Genomic DNA, 24049 nt, shown 5'->3' on the forward strand with positions numbered 1-24049 from the left:
AGGCTTAGAGAGAGTATAAGCTTTAAGACAGAAACGGTATAGTATCGGTTATCATATAGTTTTTGTTTTTCTTACGGTTTTTTAAAAAGGAAATATGTTTTAAACATTTTTAAAAATGTGGAAAAATATTTTTTATAAATATTCGATCGAAAAACACAATTTTCTTGATAATTACCCCCTCTGTAAGTTAAATTTGTGGTAATTTTTTCTCCTTTTGGCAATCTATTAACGATAATGCTGGCAAATCTAGATTTTAGATTCCAGATTCTAGAATCTAGACACATCATCCCCAAACATGCAATGCTAATGGCTTGGCGGGCTTATCTGCCAACACGCCATAATTGCTTTCGAAACACAAATCTCTTCTGATAACAACAATAATAATAATAATAATCACCATCACAATCAATGATATAGTTCTCTTGGTCACTATTTTTCCAAAAAAAAAAAAAAGAGATCTCTCCGGGAAAGAGTACAACTGGAATGATGATTCAATAACAATTCCAATTTCTTTCCTCATATCGGGTTTTATTTTTCGGGTTGGGTTTTTGTTTAATGCTATTTTTTTGTTATTTTTGTTAATAATTTTTTTTTCGCGCAGTTGCCAAGTTTGTGCCAGCCAGGTCCGAAAAAGATAAGATTACACTCCCCTGGCACATGGGCGCCACAAGAACAAAATCTAATAAAATAAAAAATTTTAAAAACAGTAGAAAAATGAAGTGGAGAGACATCTCACAAGTACTTGAAAGACTTTTAAGAAAAGACTTTAAAGTCAAAACCCTTTTGCCTTTCTCCCAAAAACAAAAAAAAAGATAAATATTTTTGTCATTTATTTTGTATTTTTTTTTACGAGTACAGTGGGTCATTATGGTTCAATATACTTATTATTTTGTCTTTTGTTTTTTGTTTTTTGTCATTGTTTTATTGACAATCTGTTTCTTTTTATCGAGTTCACCTCTCTGCCATTTTATCGGAGGAGTCTGCGTTTAATTATAGAACTTCTGAACTCTGTGGTGAGCCCACCATCTGTGTTTATATATCTTATAGATATATATCTTTTCCTTTTCTTCTTCAGAGATCCGATCCCCCTTAGTGAAAATTGAATTAAAGCCCGGTTTTGTTTGGCAATTTGAGTGCAAAGTCTGCCATTCATCTCGCGGGGCAGATAGATAACGAGAAGAATGCCACAAAAATTACAATAAAGCATGAGATCGTTAACGCATTCATTTATCTGGCGGTATCTCAGTGCACTGAGAGAAATTTTGAGGTTTTTTGGGTTTTATTTTTGTAGAATATGTAAGTGTTTTATCAGTTTTTAGAGGTTTTCTTAAGAAATTGTGGTTTTTATCGATAAATAATCGTTTTATGATCAAGAATTATTGGGTTTAAGGTTTATTTTTGATTAATATTATCAAGAAAGGTTAAGAAAACTATAGTTTTTAAGACTCTGGCTATTCCAATAGATGTTTCTTTAAGTTCTATATTGAAAAATATCTTTAAAACGATAAATTTTGATAAAAATCGATAGAAATTAAATCTATTTTAGACTATTACCCTACCTTTTCTACCCTTTTTTTCTCTCTGTGCCCTTATATATCTATCTCATTGGCTGTATCTGTATCTTGGGCATGACTCTACAACTTTATCCCCCTTGGAAACACAAACGATCTTATCTGCATATCAGCCCCGATCCCAGGTATATAACGGGCCCATTTTCCGGCCTCTTTTTTTTTTTTTTTTGTTTTGTTTTTCCTTAGGTTCCTTGGGCTCTCCGTCCGTCCAAAAACAGACTATATATTCGGATTCGGGTTCGGATGATATTCTTTTCAGGTAGGCGCGTTCCACAAGCCCAACAATAAATATTTGTTATTTGTTTGTTTGATTTCCCAGCCAAGGTTAGGCCAAAAGGGTGCGGATCGCGTGGGTGGGTGTTTTTTTTTCTCATTTTATTCCTTCTCCCCCCGTATCATAAAAGTCAAAAGTTGAACAGATTTTCTCACCTTCCTTTTTACACATATATTTTTTTTATATTTAAGATATAGTAATGTAGACGTCACTGGATGGGATCTTCGTAATTGAAGATCAAAGTTTGTTTGCTTTCTTGGCTGGGGCTTTGCTATCAAAAAATAATAATAATAAAAAATCCAAAAAAAAAGGCGAAAAAAGGTGAAAAAAGTACTTTTTGTTTGCCCCGATTGTTATCTCGTAAATTAGCTCGTAATTGTTTAACGATTTTACCGGAATTAGGGAACGGAACATGATTCTCATTTATAGGAAAACGGTTCCCAAAACCAATTTCCCGGGAATTCTCTCTCCAAAAAGGTGTTAAAAAACGGAATTTGGACAAATATTTGTCATTTTTTTTTATGCTTATTACGGGAAAGTGTTGGTTATTTTATGGTATTGTTCTTTCACCGATTTTCACACGATTTTGGGGTTTATAATTATTTTATTTAAGTTATAGGGGGTATCTATGAGGTGGTTTTTTTTAGTTTTTGATAGAAATGTGGTAGAAAATGTGTTTTAAATATATAAAAATATCTAGAAATAATAATATTATATATTCCAGTCTTCAAAAATCCAAAAACTCAATAAAAACAAACCTTATCGCTTAAAAAGGGACTTTACATATATTTCTTGATTTTTATTATTTTTCTTAGGCCTATCCCAACAAAAGGCGCTTTTTTATGAAAATGAAATATAAATATTGTATAAATTACAACCACAGCCACACTACACACCCTCACCCTCACACACCACAGCCACACTACACTCTCCTCCTTTATTTGCCATTGATTTGCATTTTAATTAAATTTGACTGCGAAATAGAGGCGTTTTATGAACAAATAAAAAAAAAAAACATAAGAAGTCCAAGCCGAAAGAGAAATATTTATTTATTTTTTTTTTGGGAAATAATAATAATGGTGGGGTTTGGTCTCTTCTCTGGCTTATCAGAATCATAATTCTTGTTTTTCTTCGGCCCGAAGCTCGGGTTGCCCATGATAATAAACAAAAATAAAATAAAAAGAGAAGAAATAAAAAGGCCAGTTGATATTATACAATTTATAGAGTACAATCTGGAGCAAAATAATGCTACAAACTGGAAACTGGAATGAAAAATTGTGCCTCAATTGAGATCAACAAACGAAATATCACTTGCAATTGCAAACTGGCATAGCAATTTCAGTTTCAATTTGCAAACTACACTTCCATAGCATCCATCCTCCACTCTATATACTACTCTCCGGCCGGACTTTCAATCTCTGTCCGGGGAGAAGTTCAACGGCCTCGTCCGGAGGCGGAGTACTGTCATTATCAGCTTCCATGGGCAGTCAAGTAACTTAACAACTCGCCAGTCCCAGACAACATTTTTCCCCCTCTATCTGGTTTGTTCTTCGTTCTTTTGTTCTTTCAATGAACCTACTCCTAGTCCTATATATATTATCCGATCTTTCCACAGCAATATTCCAATAACAAAACTTCTCAAAGTAAATAAGGATCTCTCTTACTCATAAATACTATTTTTCTTGATCCTTTCCAGGCATGAGGATGACCATGTCCACCAACTCCACAATGAGCGCCCGAATACATCGGAAGGGCTTTCGAATCCCATCGAAGAGACAGCCGGGCAAGGGATTGCCCGGAAAGCTGCATACTATTACCAGGGTGAGTACTTCTTATACAAATTTTAATAATATTAAGATTAGAATAAATTTAAGATTAGTTGAAACATAAATAAAGTTGGTACTTCATTTTTTACAAGAGCTTCCCAATGAAAAATATGAAAAATATTTATAGAACATTTTTGATCTTTATTTTAGTTTTAAATGATTAAGAATTAATCTAGAAATCGTTTGAGGTATTCCTCTTTAGATTCGGATGACTATTTCCAGTGATATAGACATCGAAAGGGGTCATATTTGAAAATTACGATTTTTACAAGGGTCCCCCCAGAAAATTTGAGAAAATATCGAAAAAATATTTTGTTCTCAGATTTTGATGCAGATCGACGGGGAATCGATCCACGAGTCTTTTAAGACATTCCGCTGAAGAATCGGGCCAGAATTGGCAAAGATATAGCCACCGATCTGGCCCATATGGGGCGAAACCCACGATTTAGTATTTCAAGCTCTTTTTAATCTTTTAAGACGAACTGGCAAGAAAAAATCAATCGAAAATTAAGTTTTAAGACTTGCTACATTTAGAAAGATAATGTATCCACGAATATGTAAGGATTTCCGCTTTAAAATCCAATGTTTATTGACAAAGATATTACATTTTATTTATTGAAAAATTAATGTAAAAAAATGATAATTTAAAAGCTATTGTTAATAAAAAAGTAGGTGCCCTTCTCCTCTCAACTCATGTAAGCTGCATCTCTCTCACAAGCTGCTCTTAAGCTATCGAAATAAAAATAAAATTAACTTTAAAAAAATTTTATATTTAATTGAATATTATTTTTATTAAAATGTATTGAACTTGGAAAACATGCCTACAACAACAAGCAATTTACAACAAATCTGGATACAGATTTGAATATTATTTTTAGTTTCTTAGATAGAAGTTAATGAAAAAATAAAATTTTAATTAATTAATTAAAAACAGCGCCCTCCTCCTCGATTCTCATAAGTAGCACTTAAGCTCGGCCGAAATTCGGAAAAAAAATATAGAAATTAAGTTAATTTAAGCTTTTATTTTTAGGATTGTATCCTAATCCCTACTAGCCCTGGTCCTGGTCCTAGCTCCTAGTCTAGACCAAGTCCTTTTTTTAATCCTCTCTCTAGAATTAGGCCATAAAAATGTAAATTAAATCAATTAAATATTTGTCAATTATTTTTTTAATAAATTTATTTATTATTAATGTTTTTTTTTCAGGCGGGTCCTGGCAAGATGGTTCCTGGAAAGCGAATACCACAGCGCCCCCACCCGCCCCCCTGCGACAACTCCAACGACAGCGGTCTCGGCTTCGATCAGCACACGGAGCTGCGAGCCTCTGCGGCGGCGGCGGCGGGGGGCGTGGTCGATGGGGCCAGCGGCAGTGGGGCGAGTGCCGGCGGACAGCAGCGGTCCGGTCTGCTGGTCAACAGCGCTCTCACCAATACAGTGGCGGCAGCAGCGGCCGCAGCAGCAGCTGCAGTGGCAAGCAACACGTTGCAGCAACATCATCAGCACCACCAGCAGCAGCAACAACAACAACAACAGCAGCAGCAGCAGCACCACCAACAACAACAACATTCACCGCAGCAGCATTTAATTCGAGCGATACCTGTATCAAGGTAAGTCTTTATTTATTTTTTTTTTTAAATTTATTTCTTAAATATTAATTCTTAAACAAAAATAAAAATAAAACGTCCCACCCTTTGCCATTTTTTCAAAAATTTTTTAAAGCGAGTTCATTTTTTATTTTATTATTTTTTTTTTTTGGAAATTCCACCAAACTCGTGATAATTGCCAGTTCATGACTTCATTTCGTTCAGCGTTTGATTCATGGTTTTCGAGTGAATGAATATTATTTGATTGCCTTGCCAAAAAAACAATAAATATTAGTATTATATAATAGAATATAATAGAAAATTAAAAGCACACTTCACCCACAAATACGCACACATACGACATGGAAGATGACATTTTAGACATTTTCGTTAAAGATTTTGGTCCAACATTGTCTGATTTATTAAAAAAGGGTACTTTCTTAAGTTTCTGGGGTATATAATAGGCGGTACTCTTGTTTCCCATTCCACATTCCTTCTATATTCATAAATTAAAATTTTATTGCATACTTTTTGGTGCTTTAAAAGAAGACATTTGAAATAAGGGATTTTATATTTATTTAATAGTAGAGAAATAATATTTATAAGCCAGAAAAAGGGGATTTATGGGACTATAAGTTCTAAAAAAAAAATATTTAAAGTTTGTTTAGATTTAGAATTAGTAATTTATTTATTTTTAACCCTTAGACATAGATACTAAGAACTCTAAATAATATGATAAGAACTAGAAAGCCCAATAATAGGATAGTAGGATAGCTTCTTGACAAATCAGTTGTATTTCTAAAAGTATCTCATAGACAAATTCAATCCAAAGAACCAATAATCCAACTTCTAACCCAATTTCTTCTAATTTCTATTCTCAATTTCTACTATTACAACTATTTTTTCATTTAATTTAGAACAATTTAAAGCAGCTGTAAGCGTGCTTCCGAATGCGGAACTCAATTCCTTTGTTTATCGAACCTGTAAGGGAACACTTTTTGCATTTAAACATTTAGTGGGAACTAGCTTGGTGTGTTCTCTGGGTTTGTTGACTAATGGATCAAATAGCCAGTACACTTCGGGGGGAATTTTGCCTGGGATTGGAGATCGGAGGAAATCGGAAAGAAAGCAATGGCTTGAAATCCAAATTCTGGCTTCCATATCCCTCAGTTCAGCTTGGCCCTTGGCATTGATAGGATCGTGTTGTGTGGTGTTACCGGATTATTGGAGGATTATCTATCTATCTATCTATCAATCAAGATATTAAGATAAAAGTATTAAAGGTTTAATGGAAAATGAGGAAAGTGAAGAAGAGTTGTTCGGGTTTTTGTAGGTCATGGTGCTTGTGTTTTTAAGACTTTTTATTTAATTTGATATTTTTTTTATTAAAATACTTCTCTGTTTGTATTTGATTATTTTTTTTGTTATTTTTTATTTTGTAGCTTTGTACTTTATAGCCTTTTGTAATTGCATGCCTCTATCTGTGTTTTTTTTTTTGTTGTTTTTTTTTTTTATTATTATCTTATCAGCTTATCAATTTTACTGAAAATTGCAGTTTTGTGAATCTCAGCCTGGCTTTTGGGGTTGCCCCTTATCTCTTCTAAAAACAAATACAAAAAAAAAGAACAAGAAATTATTAAAAAAATGAAATGAAAACAAAGAATTTGTTGTGATTTTTAGGGCCTTTGGTTAATAGGAGGTGCAATTAGTAAGTAGTTGGCTTTCTAGTAGTTGCTTTTCAATTTTATTGGCTTTCATTTATAGTGCCATCAGTAATGCAATAATAGTTGTAATTTCTGTTTGTTTTAAGTTGATGGAGAGTTGAGATATAACTATTATAATACGAGGGTTTAGACCTCCTTTTCAATCTTAAAAAATCTCATTTAAAACATTTCTCTTTTTTTTCTTTAAAAATATATCTATTGTTGATTTTTTTTATTTACACATTCTTTGGCGCTTAATTTAATTTGCATTAATTTATTTATTTTTTTGGCCAATCGGTTAAGAGCAATCTTTCTCGCACCTTTGGCCAATGACTTTTTCCAAAAGATCACTTATACGCACCGTTGCCCCTCGTTGGCTTTTTGCGATTCTGTTCTGTTCTGTCCCGACGGCACTGACGCATAATGTACGGCTGAAAAAAGGCGGCGATCGATCCGAGATTTCACAGCGATTAAGCTATTTCAAGCAATGCCATTCTATATATTACCCGATTTGGGTTAGGAACGATCTCCAGTAGAGTATATAGGTTACGTATTATGGTATTATGTCGCTGGAAATTATGGCATTTGTCCTTATCAGTTCTATTAGCTAATGTATGTGGTTCTGTTTAATCGAATACCTTCATGGTTACTTGTTTTAGAATCATTTTTACTTTCTTTTCTATTATTTTGATCAACTAATTGATTATCTTTATATTTTTTTTATTAGTTTTATTCAACCTTAGTTGTCTTTTTTATTTTAAATCATTTTCATGCCAGACTGAGTTCATTTGCAAATGCATTGGAACAGTGATTGGAGTGGATTGGCATTTTTAATCTTTATGCAACTGACAAGTGAACATTTTACATTAAACATTGATTACTTTGTTGCTCTGGCATTTTCTTCGAAGAAATAAGTCAAGGAAAATAGGTTTTCTGGGGGATAGAAGGGGGTTTTATTTTAAAATAATTATAGAAATTATAGATTTTATTGTTCTAGAGAGTGGATGCATAAAAGTATTCTAAAAATCATAGAAAAGTTTGTTAAAACTGCTGGAAAAATAAAACGTCATAAGTCCGACATATTTCTGAGCAACATAAGACTTTTAAAACAACATAAATCAGAGAAACAACACTTTAGAAACGATATTAGTGGGTTAATGGCATAAAGTTAGTAGTATGTTAGTAGGAACGACATAATAAGCCGACATAACATTGCAGGAACGACATAATTCCGAACGTCATAAGCCACGCTTTTAAAACGACATATTTCCGATCGACATTGCTTTAGAAAAAGCGACATAGCTCCAAGAAAAGTATACTTTATAAATAAAAAAAATAAAATTATATAAATAGAACATTTTTTAAATTAAAAGTAAAACGAATAAAATATTTTATTTAATTAAATCGGATTTAAAATCCGCTGTGTGTGTCCTAGAGGGTGTGTGTTTATTTTCTGTTGCTGTTGTTGTATGTCTGTGTGTGTGTGTGTGTGTGTGTATATAGTATCCTTGTACCCCCCAAGCCCCTGCCAACCCCCCGTACACCCCCAGTACATGAATGTCTGTATATATGTATGTATACGATACAAATAGATCGCGACACGCCAAGAAAATGATGGGAGGACACTACCTGGAGGACCTGGATCTGGTATCGGCGTCCTCCTCCTCCGAGGACTCGGCCAATTCGACGCCAACGCCGACGGCGACGCCAACGGGCAGCCTGGACGAGGATACGGGATTTGTGAACGACACCACCCGGGAGGCGACATCGTCGTCGGGCGGTGGGTCGCAGGATCCGTTCGGTGGCGTCTTCCAGGCCACCGAAGCGGCTGTGGCGGCGGCGGTGAATGCCTTCCAGCAGCAGCAGCAGCAGGCGCAGTTCCAGTATACTGGATTTATTCAACAGCCAGGACATCATCATCATCATCATCAGCAGCAGCAGCAGCAGCAGCAGCAGGAGCAACAGTCGCACCATCAGCAGCAGCAGCCGACGAGTCATCGTGGCTATGATCATCATCATCATCACAACAATCATCATCATCATCATCGGGGCAAGCACATCAAGCGGAAGCGGCTGGAGTGCAACCAGGTGGAACTGGACAACGATGACGCCTGCAGCGAGGACGAGTTCATCCGCAAGATAGCCAGCTCAGTGGCGGCCACCTCCTCCTCCACGCCCGTTTCTGCCTCCTCCGGAGAGGCATCTCCGACTGCCACCGCCATTGCTCCTGCTGCTGCACCTGCCACGCCCACTGTCACTGTCAGCCTACTGTCGCGTCAGAACAACAACAACAACAACAATGGCAATGAGACAAAGTAAGCCGCGTTCTCTATTTTCCAGCAAAATAATAAAAAAAAATACAAAAACCATAAAAATTTAGAACATAAAAAATACTTTGAAAAGTATTTTTCCCAAAATTAAAAAACAAACTCTAAAACTAATTTAAAAATTTTACCAACAAAAATTCCAAAAATTAAAAAAAAAAAAATATAATTCCGGAAAATAATTTGTAGGTATTTTCTATTTGATCCAAAATTCAATTTTTCTTATTCACTTCTTGTCCAATATTTAATTAACAATTTTTTTTTTATATAAAAATACTTTTACTATTTTTAAAATATTTTAATATATATTTTTTTATAGATAATGGAAAAAAAAATTGATAAAGAATAATCAGGAAAACAGAGAAACGGGTGGCTCAGATTTGAAAATTGGCAGAAAATCATAGAAACTCTTGATAATAAATATATTCTTTTGTTGCAATCGATAATTATCGATAAATTATATAAAAACAGGAAAACAAAAAAATTTCGAAGAAAAAAGTAGAACAAATTATAAAAAAAATTACAAAAATGGATTAATTATAAAACACGAAAAGAAACAAAATTTAAAAAAAAAACTTGAGAACATTTTTAATAAAATGTTAAAAAATTTAGAAAAATGATTTCGAAAACAGGAAAATGGAAAAATAATAGCCCAAATATAAAATTTCATAAATAATTAAAACAAAAATGCAAAAACCCCTAGTTAAAGTGTAAAAATGGAATTCTTTTGGGCGAAAATTGCTTCAAAGCACAACTGTGAAAACAAACTGTGAAAATAGTGTGTAGGCAGAGCTGACTGTAGTAGAGACCGTAGTAGGGGAGCAAGAAGAGGCGTTTGTTTAGTTTGATGACTTTGACTTTTGTTCTTTAATAATAATAATTGTTCTCGGTGTGTGTTTGTTCCTGTCTCTCTCTCTATATACAAATGTGTACATAAATAAATAAATACCACCTTGTACGTATATAGAGAGAGATGCCTATGTGTGTGTGTGTGTGTGTTTGTAAACAAAAAAGAAACAATTTCCCAAAAAAAAATTGTAAACAATTTGGCAAAAAAAAAATAGAAAAAAATAGAAAAATAAATTGCAAAAAAATGTTGTTTAAGATTTTTTTTCGAGTGTATAGGTGCGTATGAGTGTGCGAGTGTGTGTAATTAACAAAAGTCATATATCATTCACATTATTTTCCAAAAAAAAAAAAAAGCTCTTACATATTTAACCAAAATATCTCAGTATCTGCATCTGTATCTTTGTATCTATGTATCTGTAGCTTTGTTAGCTGTTTTTTTCATTTGTGTATTTTTGTGGCTAACTTTTTTTGTTCAGAAAAAAATCAGAAATCATCTCATTCGCCGCCTGTTCCTGTTTTTTTTTTATTTCCCGGCCAGCCCATAAATCATTTAAACCAAAATCGAATACAAATTCAAACTCAAATACCAAAATCCATATCCAAATCCCACATTCAGATTCCCCAAAAAGTTCAAGTACATAATCCCAGACATTTTAACGATTTTTTCTTCTTTTAAAAGATAAATAAACTAAACTGATTTTTTAATGATTTTTTTTTTAAATAAAAATAATAATGGAAAATTTTGCAACCATGAAAGAAAATTGATTTCTTGATTTTTTTTCCAATTTAGATTTATTTCATCCCGTACCGTGACCCGAGTGGCCAATAAAAGGCAACCCCAGACCCCACTCAACAGCATCGCCAGCTCCAATGACGGCCAGGTCCAGCTGGAGATCGTCTCCCAGCCGGAGCAACAGCACCGAGCCCGCTACCAGACCGAGGGCAGTCGTGGTGCTGTCAAGGATCGGAGTGGCAATGGCTTCCCGATCGTCCGGCTAACCGGCTATGACAAATCCGCCGTACTCCAGGTCTTCATCGGCACGGATATTGGACGGGTGGCGCCCCATATGTTCTACCAGGCCTGCAAGGTGGCCGGCAAGAACTCGACGCAGTGCAACGAGAAGAAGGTCGACGGGACGATGGTCATCGAGATTGATTTTAAGCCCGAAACGGACATGACCATCACCTGTGATTGCGTTGGCATCCTAAAGGTGGGTTTTATTGTTATTTGATTAAGATATAAATAGTATCTAATAGTTATTTAGTAATAGTCTTTTCTCTAAGTCTGTTTGTCCATTTTTCTTGTGTTTTTTGCCTTAAAAATTTTATAAATATAAAAGTATACCTAAAAAATGTATAATTTGTTGATTAAAGAAAAGTTAGATGTACCAGGTATCATATATTATTTATTAGACATGTCTAAAAATTCATATACCTTAAATATTTATAAATATTATAGTAGTTCCGGCCCTTACATAGTTTCTTTTATAAGTACTTTTTATATTTTTTGATATTATAATAGAATAGTACCGATTATCATATAGTTTTTAAAGAAATATCTCCTAAAAGAAGTTATACTATATATTGTTTTTTTAACAGGAACGCAATGTGGATGTGGAGCACCGTTTCCCAGAGCACCTCGCCCAGAAGAACAAAAAGAAGTCCACTCGCTGCCGGATGGTGTTCCGCACCCAACTAACCCGGGACGATGGCACCACCGAGACCCTTCAAGTCTGCTCGAATCCCATCATTTGCAGTGAGTTTTTAAACTATTTTTTATATTATTAATTTTATTAATTATTATTATTTATTCCCTAGCTCAACCACCTGGTGTCCCAGAGATTTGCAAAAAGTCTCTAAACTCCTGTCCCGTCGATGGTGGTCTTGAACTCTTCATTATTGGCAAGAACTTCCTCAAGGACACGCATGTGGTGTTCCAGGAGACCTACGACAGTGTCAACGGCGATGATCCCGCCACGGAGATAGCAGTTCGCCAGCAACTGATTGGAGGAACAGCTGCCCTTTGGGAGCAGAGTGTCCTACCGGACAAGGAGTATTTGCATCAGGTGAGTAATTAATAATATTTAAATAATAGTTATTAATTTTATTTCATGTAAACCCCCCATTTTAGACCCACTTGATATGCACAGTACCGCCGTATTTGCATCAGAACATCCTGAAGCCCGTCCAGGTGCAGGTGTCGATCATCTCGAGCGGCAAGAAGAGCGAACCGCACACCTTCACCTACACGCCCAAGGGACAGTACACGACGCTGGCGGCGGCCAGTACGTTAAGTAACACAATCCACGCCCAAGGTATCTATTTGTTGACTAAGTGTTCTCATATAATATTTAAACAAGAATACAAAAAAGAAACCAAAATATCATTCAATTTACTCCCAGCATGGAGATTTTATAGAAAACGAAAACCAAAAGGAAAAAATATCTAAAATATTACCAAAAAAAAAAAAGCAAAATAAAATAAATAAGCATTACAAAAAAAAAGTATAATCAGGTAGTCAGTTTTTAGGCAGTTCCTTAAAAATAAATATATATTTTATAGTATCATAGCATAATTAGTTTATTTTTTAGCACTACTCTTGCCGCATTCATTTTTTTCATTATTGTTTTTTTTAACATTTTTTTTTTAAATATTCCTTTAATTAGTATTTTTTGCGGCTTAAATAAAGAATTATGAATCGAATTAGGAAGATTTGTTTGTAATTGAATTAGAAAATATATAACTTAGTACAAAAAAAACATATAAATATAATAACAATCAGATCTCTTCATGCGTTATTCAGTACTTTAACCTGTCTCTTAAAAAAAATTGTACTTTGTTACCTTAAATTTATGTTAAATTTCTTATTAAATATATATATTTAACAATTAGCAAGTCTGTAGAATGTGGACTAAACGAACAAAGAAAAAGGGAATTCTTCATGTTAAAATTTTTTTGGCAAACAGCATGGCCACACTGACCGGCCGACAATGTGACCAAATACGCATATGAGTCAAGCTAATCATAGTCTAAGATCTATTTCACTTTCCTCCCCCAACAATTTGGACAATCATGTCTCATATTCATATCTATATATATATATATACTCCTGCCTGCCTTTCATTATACTTTTGTTCTGCACCGAATAACGCATGAAAAAATCGATGTCTAAAAATATAAATCATTAAATAATTAGTACACTAAGTAGGAAATCAACGACAAAAATGACAAAACTTAATTTATAAGCACAAAAAAACGAGAATAATCAATCACAAAAGATATTCAAATTAAAATTAAATAATTATAAATGATTAAGAGACAAAACCAGAAGAAGAAAAACACCTTTATGGAGAAAAGATACCCCCTTAAAAAAAATAATAACTCCCCCACCCCCAAATCGCTGTCTCACTCTCTATCTCACACTCTATTATATATCTCTGACCCTTTCTTTTTTTCTCTGCTCAAGAAAAAAAAAATTAAAAAATCAAAAAATAAATTAATTAAATAATTAAATAATTTAGAGAAAAAAAAATGAGCAGAAAAGCAGGAAGAACTGATCGAAACAACTCTGTGGTATGAATGTACATATTTTGTATTTGTATTTGATTTGATCCTTTATTGCCATTTTGATGAGACGATGAGAAACTATTATATTTTCAAATATAGTATTTAATTGCAAAGAATTCAATTATTTTGTCGAAGAAAACTTTCATCCAACGAATATTTGAGTTGCATTTTTCTAGAATAGAATTTTCTTTCTAGAACTCATTCCGTGCGAATGCCTTTTGGTTATGTTTGGGTGTGTTTGAGTGTGTGTCTGGGAGGATGTTTGAATTTGTTTGGTTGAGTGTGCGGATTTTGGGAGCGTTTGGAAGTGCAGAGTTTTCTTGATCATGTTCTCAATCCCCCCCCCCCTATACAATATTTAACCCACCAAGCCCGACCCCCCCTTTAAAAATGAATAATAACCAGATGAAGGAAGCAAAGTCCTTGAACCAAAGACATAATATATATATTATAATAAAAATAAAACCGAAATACCAAAAAATACAGAGAAATACAGAAGCAGCCAGCCACACAGCAGAAGAGCAGCAGAAGATCGTAAGGATTTATGAAAGAAATCCTTAAATCAAGAAGCAAAAAAACCCACAAGGCAGTGACCCTCTCTAACACCTGTTTTTTGTTCGGAAAAAAAGTCAGGAAAAAAAAAATGATTAATAAATCAGGATAAAAACTCTTTACTCCCTTTTCCTTCTCAAAAAAAAAAAAAAAATATTTAGAAAAAAAAAAACAAAAACAACAAACCCCCAAAAAATATGCATATATATATTTTTTACTTTATATTCTTCCTCCTTCCCCTTCTCTTAGCAATTTAGGTGCTCAATCTAACTATATAGTCAAATATGTAAACATTTTGAGTGCCATAAAATGCAAGGCCAAAATTTAAAGCAAAATTAAGTCATTAATATAGACACCGATATATATATATATATATATCTTGTATCTCCATATATATATACTATAAAATATATATATATATATTGCCTGGAAAGCAACGCTGGATTCTAAAAAAAAAACAGATATAAATCGATGATATCGATATTTGATCGACAGAACGATCGTATTAATCGAAGCTATCACAGCAATCGGTCGATAAATACTCACACACCCATACACGTCACACAGACACAAATAAAAAATATTAAAAAAAATATTTTAAAATATGAAAAAAATAAAGAAAAGATATGGAAATCAGATAAATCAACGAAGCAGCGAATACGAACTCCGGATTAGATGACCGACCGACCGATGACCTGCGACGGAACTCCATCGACTCTACTACTATCGCCAACAGCCCAACATCAGCTCATCTTTAGTCTCATCTCTAATCTTCAACAGCTCCAAGGATACTTTCTTAGGGTACTGGTTAAAAAAAAAAACAAAAAAAAACCCAAAAACACAACCATCAGACTTTTACAGAAAAAAAAAAAAAAAATGACCAAAAAAAATTACAACCAACGTACAAATTCTTTTTTTTGCCATTTCGTAAACCATTTTTCTATATGTCTATTAATTAATTTAAACACGTAATACCCCCCTACACATACACACCCACACACACACACCTGCACCCAACACACACACACACACACATTAATCATAATTATTAACTTTAAGGGAAACCCGATCCATATCACATATATAACCATTTACCTTTTAAGCATCTCGATATCCAAAAAACAAAGCTAACACCATCAGTGGAATCTCAGTTATAATATCAGTTTTGTGTCCTGTCCTGTCAAAGTTAAATCATTGAAATCGAAGTAGATCTGACAATTAATCGATTATTATCGGGGGAAGCTATCGAAAATCAAAGTCATTAGTGTCTAATGAATCAGTTTCAGTTTCAAACTCAGTTTCAGTTTAAATCTTCATCTATACATCAATTATTGATAAATATATCAAATATATATACTTTCATTTGCCATTATCCTATTTTGAAAGTTCGGTTCTTCTCCTTCCAACTAATCACGCAATTCATGTACAGAATATCTTCAGTTCTCAACGATGAGATGGGCCAGAATAATGTGGAATTAAATAGGTTATGGAAGCGGGAACTTGTTCTGAAAGATCAAACAATTTAAGAGGTGGTAGTGATGGGACTCGTCTAGAACGAGTGGAATTTTTGAGCATCGCTCGACTTCAGAGCCTCAACATTACGCCTTAGAGAAAAGACAACAGCTTTAGATCAATGCCAACCCGCTTAGGAAGTGCGAGCCTGATAACATATTGGGTGTACTGGCTCGCAAATACTACTAATCCCTATAAACACTATTAAATTAAGCATTAATATTTAAGTTGGAAACATTTAGAAATAGTTGATAAGCTTAGAATATAAGACTCATAGCTTGGAGTGTGTTGGTGTGACTGATTTGTTGGTGAATTGTTGAATTAATTGAAGAATTGAAGAAAAGTTAGCAATTTGTGTCTTAAATTGTTGTTGAGTGCTAGTCCTCTATTTTAAAGTTTTGAATGGTGGAATTAGTGTTGAAATAAGTGTTGGAATGAGTGTTGGAATAAGTGTTGGAATGAGTTTTGAACGAATGAAAGGGTTTGGTGAATAATTGTTGAATATTTTGAATGTTGTTGAGAGATTGTTGATTAAATTTTAGGGGGACATGATTACTATTTTTTACTATTTTAGAACTATTTTTGACTGTTGTTGAAAGTTTAGAGTTTGGAAAAATAATTGTAAAATGATGTTTGCAGATTTAAGAGTCTGTCTGATTTATTTTCAAAATATTTTGGTGTGTTTTCTGACTTTTACATTGATGATTCGGATTGGTTCGGCTGTTCCCTTTGTTGACATCTCAGTTTTGCGCCCGTTGGGCCAGTTTGGACGAATGATCTTGCGAATGGAGTGTGTTTTGCGAAAACCAAGCATAAGAACTCATTAGCTTTTAAGGTTTACCTCTAAACAGTATCCATAGTCCTACTAGATATAACTATATTCTAAGTAGATTTTAAGATATTAACGCGGAGATGGCAGATCTTGAGAATTCGAGTGCTTTTCTTTAAACTCTAGCCTAAGTTTGTTTTTAGTTTCTAAGTAGTAGTTTGGAAAACGAGTGGAAATTTAAGAAAAGCATTTGAATTTGGAAAGATCTCTCTCGGCGACCCTACTATACCATATATACTATATATATTTTTTTTAGACAACCACCCGGCTTAGGAACAGACCCACTCTCTCTCTCTCAGATCCTTATAGCTTTATATTTTCTTATTACATCTTATTTTTGATTATGATTTTTTTTTTATTATTATTATTATACGTCCACCCCCTCGCCCTCGCCCTCGCCCTCGCCCCGCCCTCCAAAAAAAATACAGGAAACCCCCATTTTCTCAAAACAAAAACTGATCCAATCACCAAAATGTGATTATTAAAAGGCCTTCTCCGTTTTTTTGTTGTCTTGTTCCTCTTGTAGATGTGAGCAGTTTCATGGACACCACAGCAGCGCCCAGCGCCAGTGGCTCCAGCGGCTCCAATGGGGCCAGCGGTGGCTGGAACTCCGGATCAGCGTCCGGCAATCCCAACTCGTCGGGTGTCACGGATGCCGTTGAGGCGAAACATGAAATCGATTCCGGAATGATGCCGCCACCGATCACCACCCAAATACCGATGGGCGTGCGTCGCTCCTCCCTGCCCAGTGCCACGCCCATGATCACCGACCAGCAGCTGGTCCATCTGAATGCCGTGGCCGCCAGTGCCGAGGCCCTCAAGACGGAGCTCCTCGACGAGAGCAGCTCGCACAGTCCCCTAACCGGGGAATCAACGCCGGACAGTCCCAACGCCGCCATGCAGTACCATCATCGATTTGCCCGGAAGACCAGCCTGGACACCATCATGTACGATCAGTCGAATAGCCTGCCCGGTTTCCCGGCCGTGGTGGCTCCGGCAACGGCTGCCGCGGTGGCCGCCGCCGTGGACATCGATCCGGCTGCTGTGGCTGTCGCCGTGGAGCTGGCGGTCAAGAATGAGATTGTCAAGCATGTGGTGCAGCAGCACCAGCAGCTCCAGGAGCAGATGCAGGAGCAGGTCCAGCAGCAGATCCAGGAGCAAGTCCAGCAGATGCAGGAACAAATGCAGGAGCAGCAGCAGCAGCAACAGCAGCAGCCGGCGGCGGTTCAGGTGCAGGTTCAGCAGCAGCAGGTTGGTCTTTTATTTTTTATGTTTAAAATTTAATTAATTATTTAATTTATTTTTTTTTTTAGCAACAACAGCAAGTGCACAAGTTCATCGACGAACTGACCAAGTCCACGTCCGTGGTCAGCAGTAATGGGACCTCCGAACCGGCCCTCTTCACCACCTCGGCGGTCATCGACCACGCCCTGACCGACATCCTGCAGGCCAAGGTGGGCATCGCCCCGCCCAATGTCGTCCTCGAGCGGAGCCTCTCGCTGAGCAGCACCAACTCCTCCAGCTCGCTGAGCGGCACGGAGAGCTCACCCAACAGTTCACCCCTGACCCAGGACATCATACTCAACTCGGAGCCAGCAGCAGCTCTGGCCGGAGCAGCCGGTCTCGCCCCAGCTCCCGTCGATGTATCCGGCGGTCTATCCACCGACATCATCATGAATCCCGCCGTGTCGCCGTCGACCATACTGTGCTCGGCGAATGGCGCCGCCACCGCCGTAGTGCCCAATATCCTAGCCCCCCACCAGGTCACCATGGCCAACTCGATCCTGAACGACATCGCCATGCAGCCGGAGCCCACCCAGCAGGACGCCGCTGTGGCTGCTCTCGCCTTGAGCAACATTATGATGAGCCCGCCGACAGCGGCCTCGGGTGTGGGCGTGGTGGACGCCATGCCGCCCACGCCGGCCGTCATGCAGCCCGAAGTGGCCGCCACCGCGACCTCCACGGCCGTCAGTAATATGATTATTAAGGCGGCGGCGGATTTCATTACCACCCAGGAGCAGGAGCAGCACCATTACCGCGCAGCTGTCGTCCCGCCATCCGCCGTGGAGACCGCAGCCGGAGATCCTCTGGTCAATCTTCTGCTGAATCACTCAACCACCCAGGAAACAGCAGCTGCCGCCGCCGCAGCCGTCGCTGTGGAGGCCGCCAACTTCCAGTCGATGAACCATCATGGCCGGCATGTGGCCAGCCATCGGGGTCATCATGTGACCGGACACCATCATGTAACTGGCCATCATATGCCGGTGGTGCCGCCGACACCACAAGAATCTCTGATCGTGGCGCTGGCCAGCGAGAATGCGTTGCAGAAATCGGTGGCCACCGCCGCTGTGACCACCAATGGAGCGGTGATGACCCAGCAGGCCTCGGCGCCCACCACGGCGGGCAGCATCCTGCCGGCGGCAGTGGGCGCTGTGGCAGCTGCCGCCGCTGTGGCTGTCCAGCCGCCCATTCCCCAGGAGCTGACCACCATGTCGGACCAGGATCTGATCAGTTATATCAATCCGAGCACCTTCGATCAGCGTGAGTGTGATGGTTTTTCATGGAAAGAGTGTGGTTTTTATTTGAAATAATTTTTAAAAATAATTTTTTAGAGAGTTTTTAAATTAATTTTATAGAAAAAACCTTTTAAAATATCATATTTTTTAAAGAAAGCTCTTAAAATTAAAGCAAATCTTAAATTACAAAAATGAAACACACTCCTTCCTAAGAAATAAATCATTTTTCTTATAGAAATTCCTTAAAATTTTCAATTTTCTTATACAATTTTCTTTTTCTTACAGTTTAAATGGCTTCAGATCAACAAATTAAACTACGTGGACTTGCTTCTAATTTTTTTTTTTTGAAATAAGAGTAATTGTTACTCCTACACAGGCCTAGTTTTAAGAAAAAAAATCTATATTGTAGAAACCCCCCAGAAAAAAAAAAACAAACACGGACAAAATTTTAAAACTAAATGGTTTCACGAAAAGGACCAATTTTTTTTTACCATAAAAAAAAAGAAAAGAAAAACAAAACACTAGTAGTTTGTAATTTTTGCTTACGTTTTAGGTATAAAAATTATGTATAATTATTATTTTTTTTTTATATCATTTAAATATTGATTTTTGGAAGAAAAAAGTCATCTTATCTCAAAAGGTTTAAAATAAAACAATGATAACGACTGCCATATACCTAAAACAAAAAAAAAAAAAAAACAAAAACAAAAAAGAAAATCAACTCCCGAAACAAGAATATAAAAAAATGGAAAATTAATGAACAAATCGAACTAATTCCCTACTACAATGTAAAATATATATCTATTTTTTTTTTGTTTAAAGTCTGATTTGTAAATTGTTTCTCTTTTTTTACATTTTTTTCTTTAATGAGTTAAGTTTCATTTAAATATTAAAAACAAAATAATCTTACCTTTTTGGGATTTAAGTTAAGTTGGAAAATATAATTTCTTTTTTGGTTTAAAAAAAAACACAAAAACAAATACAATTAATAATTTATAAAAAAAAATATATATATTATATATGTTTATGTGTAGCTACGAATATATAATGAATATGCGAGGAATTCCAAAAGACTTTTTTGATTTAAAGAGAAATGCAATTATTATTTTGTTTATGGTTTTTTTTTTATTAAATTTAAATTTAAAATTAAATAGGAATGGAAGGATAAAGATCCAAATACACCTACACACACACAAAATGAAACTGTAACTAATGTTATTATATATAAATATTACTATTATTATTATTATTATTATTATTATAATTATATATTGTATGTTTAATGTTGATAGTTGTTATGTAATTAGTTGCGTAAGCCAGATATCGGAGAGTTATCCTTTAGATCACCTACCATATAGAGTGTATTACAGTGAAACCACAAAAAAGCAGACAAACAAAACAAAATACGAAAGAAACCAACCCGAAGCCTACAACGAGAATTTGCGATTTAATTGTAGCAGTTAGCTTAAAAATAAATTCATAAATATTCCTCCTCCAAGATCCGAGAGTTTCAAAGAAATCTGCATTTGAAAGAAAAAAATCCCACAAACCCACAACAAAAAATCACTAATTTATAAACTTAATATATATATGTATGTTAAATGTAATGTACTACCGTATTCTATCAATATAACGAACCACGAATTTCGCCCCACTTCCCCCAAGAATGAATTGAATATTTTTTAAAGAAACAAACGAAAAAAAAAAAACTGAAACAAAGAAAGCAACAGGCTGCTACAATTAATAATTATATACCAAGAGTTTTTTTTTTTTTAATAATTTTTTTTGTGTATTTGTATTAATTAATAATTAACGTAAAGCTTGATAAACAATTTGATTGACATACGTAATCTAGATGTTCAACTATGGAGTCGATAAATGTGTTAACAATCTCAGAGATTGCATATATTCCTCATTAAATGTTACAAAGTCAATGAATGAAGAGAGAGATAGCATCAGCTAGAGTGAAAGAGAAAGAGAGAGAGAGATAGAGCGCTTGAGAATTGTTAGTGTTAAATGTTATACACATATACAAAACAAAAATAATTTATGCTATATATATATACATATATATATACACCCTGAAACACTATATATCTAACTTTACAAAAAACAAAAAAAAAATGAATAAAATGAATGTATTTTTGATGTTCTTATTGCCCAAGTGCAGAAGCTGAAAAATCACTGAAACCAACACAACAACCTATAGATAACTTCCTCAAAAAGATTCTAGAACCAGAAATTTTCGAAAACCCATCCAACAACAGCCCATCCTCCTAACCCTCCTAGCCACCTTACAGAAAAATATATTTATCTGCTCGTTATCTCTTTTTATGTGAATAAAAAATGAAAATTTTTTTGCAAAAAAAAATTAAATTGTTTATTTATTTATTATATAATGATAAGGTAAGTTTTCTATAGCCAAAAAACAACCATAATTATTTTTTAACTCAAAAACTTAACTCTTCAAAATCAAATTTCCAAAAAAATCAAAATCTGCCATCTTCCCAAAGCTATAACTCGGCTAATATTGGTCCGATCGGTGAATGTTATACCTTCCCGATCTTGTATTTTGGAGTACTCTCATTCCCCATCCAAATCTGGAAAACTTAAATCTGACCGGATTTTCACAAATTCTGCAAGGGGTAAGGTCACAAAAATTGCCGAAAATCGACAAAAAATGGTGGTGCCATTTTTTAATGCAAATCGAAAGATATTGATCTTCTGATTTCAAAATGGCATTCCGTTTCAAAATCGGTGAAGAAATGGCAGAGATATCGGAACACAAACATTTCAAAGGAGCGTCTTCGAGCGCCTGCCACTGACGCTGTCGCCCGCCATTTTGTAATTCCCAACCGGTTCTAGCCGGGGAAAAGTATAAATAGAACGTCGCTGCAGCGAAATTTAAATTTTAAATCATTAACAAGCAGCCATTTTCCAACCGATTTGAACGAAAGTGGTGTGAAACGATTCCTGGGAACCGCTTTAGGCGATTTATGCAAAAAAATTTTGAGATTTGTGCATAAAAAATTTTTTGAACGAATTTCGGAGATTTTTTTTTTAAATCGCTTAAAGCGGCTCCCAGGAATCGTTTAAGACCACTCCCGTCCAAATCGGACGGTAAATGGCCGAGTGTTAACGGATTTAAGAAACTATTTCGCTTCAGCAGCATTTCATTTATAGTTGCCCGACGCTAGAAGCGGTTGGGAATTCTAAAATGGCTGGCGCAACACAGCCGGCAAGGGCGCGAAATTCAAATTCAAAATCACAATGTTTGTTTATAACTCGGCCATTTTTCATCCGATTTTGATGGGAGAGGTCTTAAACGATTTGGAAGAATATTTTGAAGCTATTTGAGCTAAAAAAAACTATAATTTGTTTAAAATTAAAGATATCAGCTTGGGAAAAAATATGTTTTGCAGACTTTTCAGCATTTTTTTTTGTTAAAATGTTAATAGTTTGTTTCTCTAAATCGTATTTATTCAATTTCAATAAATCCTTATTATCCTTTGTTTCCAATGCGCGCCCTGTATCTGGCGCCTGCGTGATTAAAATCCTTTGAAGAAGAAAGTGGGGGGCAAGGCTACTTGTGTGCCTGTGGGAGGGTGTGGCAAGCATATTGCCACCCCTTTCTGCCTCCTGTGACGTCACGGCAGCAGATTCCAACCACTTTCTGACGATTCCTGGTCGCCTGGTAGTCCAAATTGTAAAACAGGCGAAAATTGGTCGACATTCGTTTGCACCACACACTTGGAAGTCATAACAATAATAATAATAATAATTAATATCTTAAAAATATATATAACAAATTTAAAAATATTTCAATAATTTTAAATCTAAAAAATATTAAGATTAAATATAACAATTAATATTTAAAATATTAAGTAATGTCTTAATTGTAATATAACTGATTCTTTCTTAAATTTTATTTAATTATATATTTTTTTGGTTAATTTAGATTTGATTAAGAAAAAGAAAAAAGGAAAATGAACTAAGGTCCCATGGCCCTTTTCTTTTTTTTTTCTCATTTGAAAGTTATTCTGCCAAACTATCCCATTTTAGACGCGAATTCCCAAACGCTTCTTGTTGGCCACTTTGGTGGGTGTTCCATCAGCCCCCACCACGGCGACCCAGCCGCGACGTCTGCCACGCATTTTGTCCAAACATCCGAGCACTGCCGAGGCGCTGCGCAAATCGATCCATGTCAGCACCACCTGATCGTTCTCCACTGGCCCATTCTCGCGATTGGAGCGCTGCGATGGCGGCGGTGGTGGTGGCACCGACGGAGGAGCAGCCATGTTTGACAGTTCAATGTTCTCCTCGTTTTCCTGGTTCTCCTGGTCGTAGTTTTCATGGCGCCCGCCATAGCCTCCATAGACGTCAAATCCTCCATAGCCACCATAGCCTCCGTCTTCGTAGTTGGTGTGTCCATCGTAGGCCATGTTCTCGTCGCCCTGGTCATAGTGTCGGACCAGGTAGCCGTCTCCAAAGGAGCGGCCATTGTTGCCGCTCATGTTTGCCTCGGAGTAGCTGCCGCTCATTTCCACATCGGAATAGGGGTTGGCTTCGGAGTAGCATCCTCCACTGCTGGCTCCCTCCTCATCGCTTCCATAAACTAGTTCTTCAATGCTTTGGTTGCTCCCTTCTGGGGCACTCACTTCATCGTTGTCTGCTCCAGATGCGTTCAGTGCATCAGTGCCTTCTCCTCCAGCTGCTCTGCCATTAACTGTGTCCCCTACTGCATCGCCTCCTCCAGCATCGCCACTCTGAAGACATCCTCCAGCATCGCCACTCTGATGACATCCTCCAGCATCGCCTTCATCATGACCACCTCCTGGCTCTCCTAGTTGAAGACCTCCTCCAGCATCGCCTTCGTGAAGACCTCCCACTGCATCGCCCTCCTCTTGACCACCTCCTGGCTCTCCTCCAGCATCGCCTCCTTCAA

General features: G+C 36.2%; 1 protein-coding gene across 5 annotated transcripts in view; it reads left to right on the plus strand.

Moving 5' to 3' along the window:
• LOC6504479 (transcription factor mef2A) overlaps window positions 1–21475 on the plus strand; it is a 47236-nt gene extending 25761 nt beyond the window's left edge. For 2 of the 5 annotated variants that reach the window (XM_032452353.2, XM_001966950.4), the window contains exons 2-11: window positions 3542–3666; window positions 4876–5276; window positions 8548–9270; window positions 10919–11339; window positions 11728–11884; window positions 11947–12194; window positions 12260–12443; window positions 17115–17839; window positions 17902–19129; window positions 19390–21475. In XM_032452353.2, coding sequence (XP_032308244.2) covers window positions 3542–3666; window positions 4876–5276; window positions 8548–9270; window positions 10919–11339; window positions 11728–11884; window positions 11947–12194; window positions 12260–12443; window positions 17115–17839; window positions 17902–19129; window positions 19390–19394 — 4217 coding nt within the window. In that variant the 3' untranslated portion in view covers window positions 19395–21475. Of the gene's footprint in view, window positions 1–3541; window positions 3667–4875; window positions 5277–8547; window positions 9271–10918; window positions 11340–11727; window positions 11885–11946; window positions 12195–12259; window positions 12444–14496; window positions 16310–17114; window positions 17840–17901; window positions 19130–19389 lie in introns of those variants that run through there. The other 3 variants (XM_032452355.2, XM_032452354.2, XM_032452356.2) reach the window with 2 other exon arrangements.
• The last annotated feature ends 2574 nt before the right edge of the window (window positions 21476–24049 follow it).

Source organism: Drosophila ananassae, chromosome XR (genome assembly GCF_017639315.1).
Source record: "Drosophila ananassae strain 14024-0371.13 chromosome XR, ASM1763931v2, whole genome shotgun sequence".
Taxonomy (NCBI): domain Eukaryota; kingdom Metazoa; phylum Arthropoda; class Insecta; order Diptera; family Drosophilidae; genus Drosophila; species Drosophila ananassae.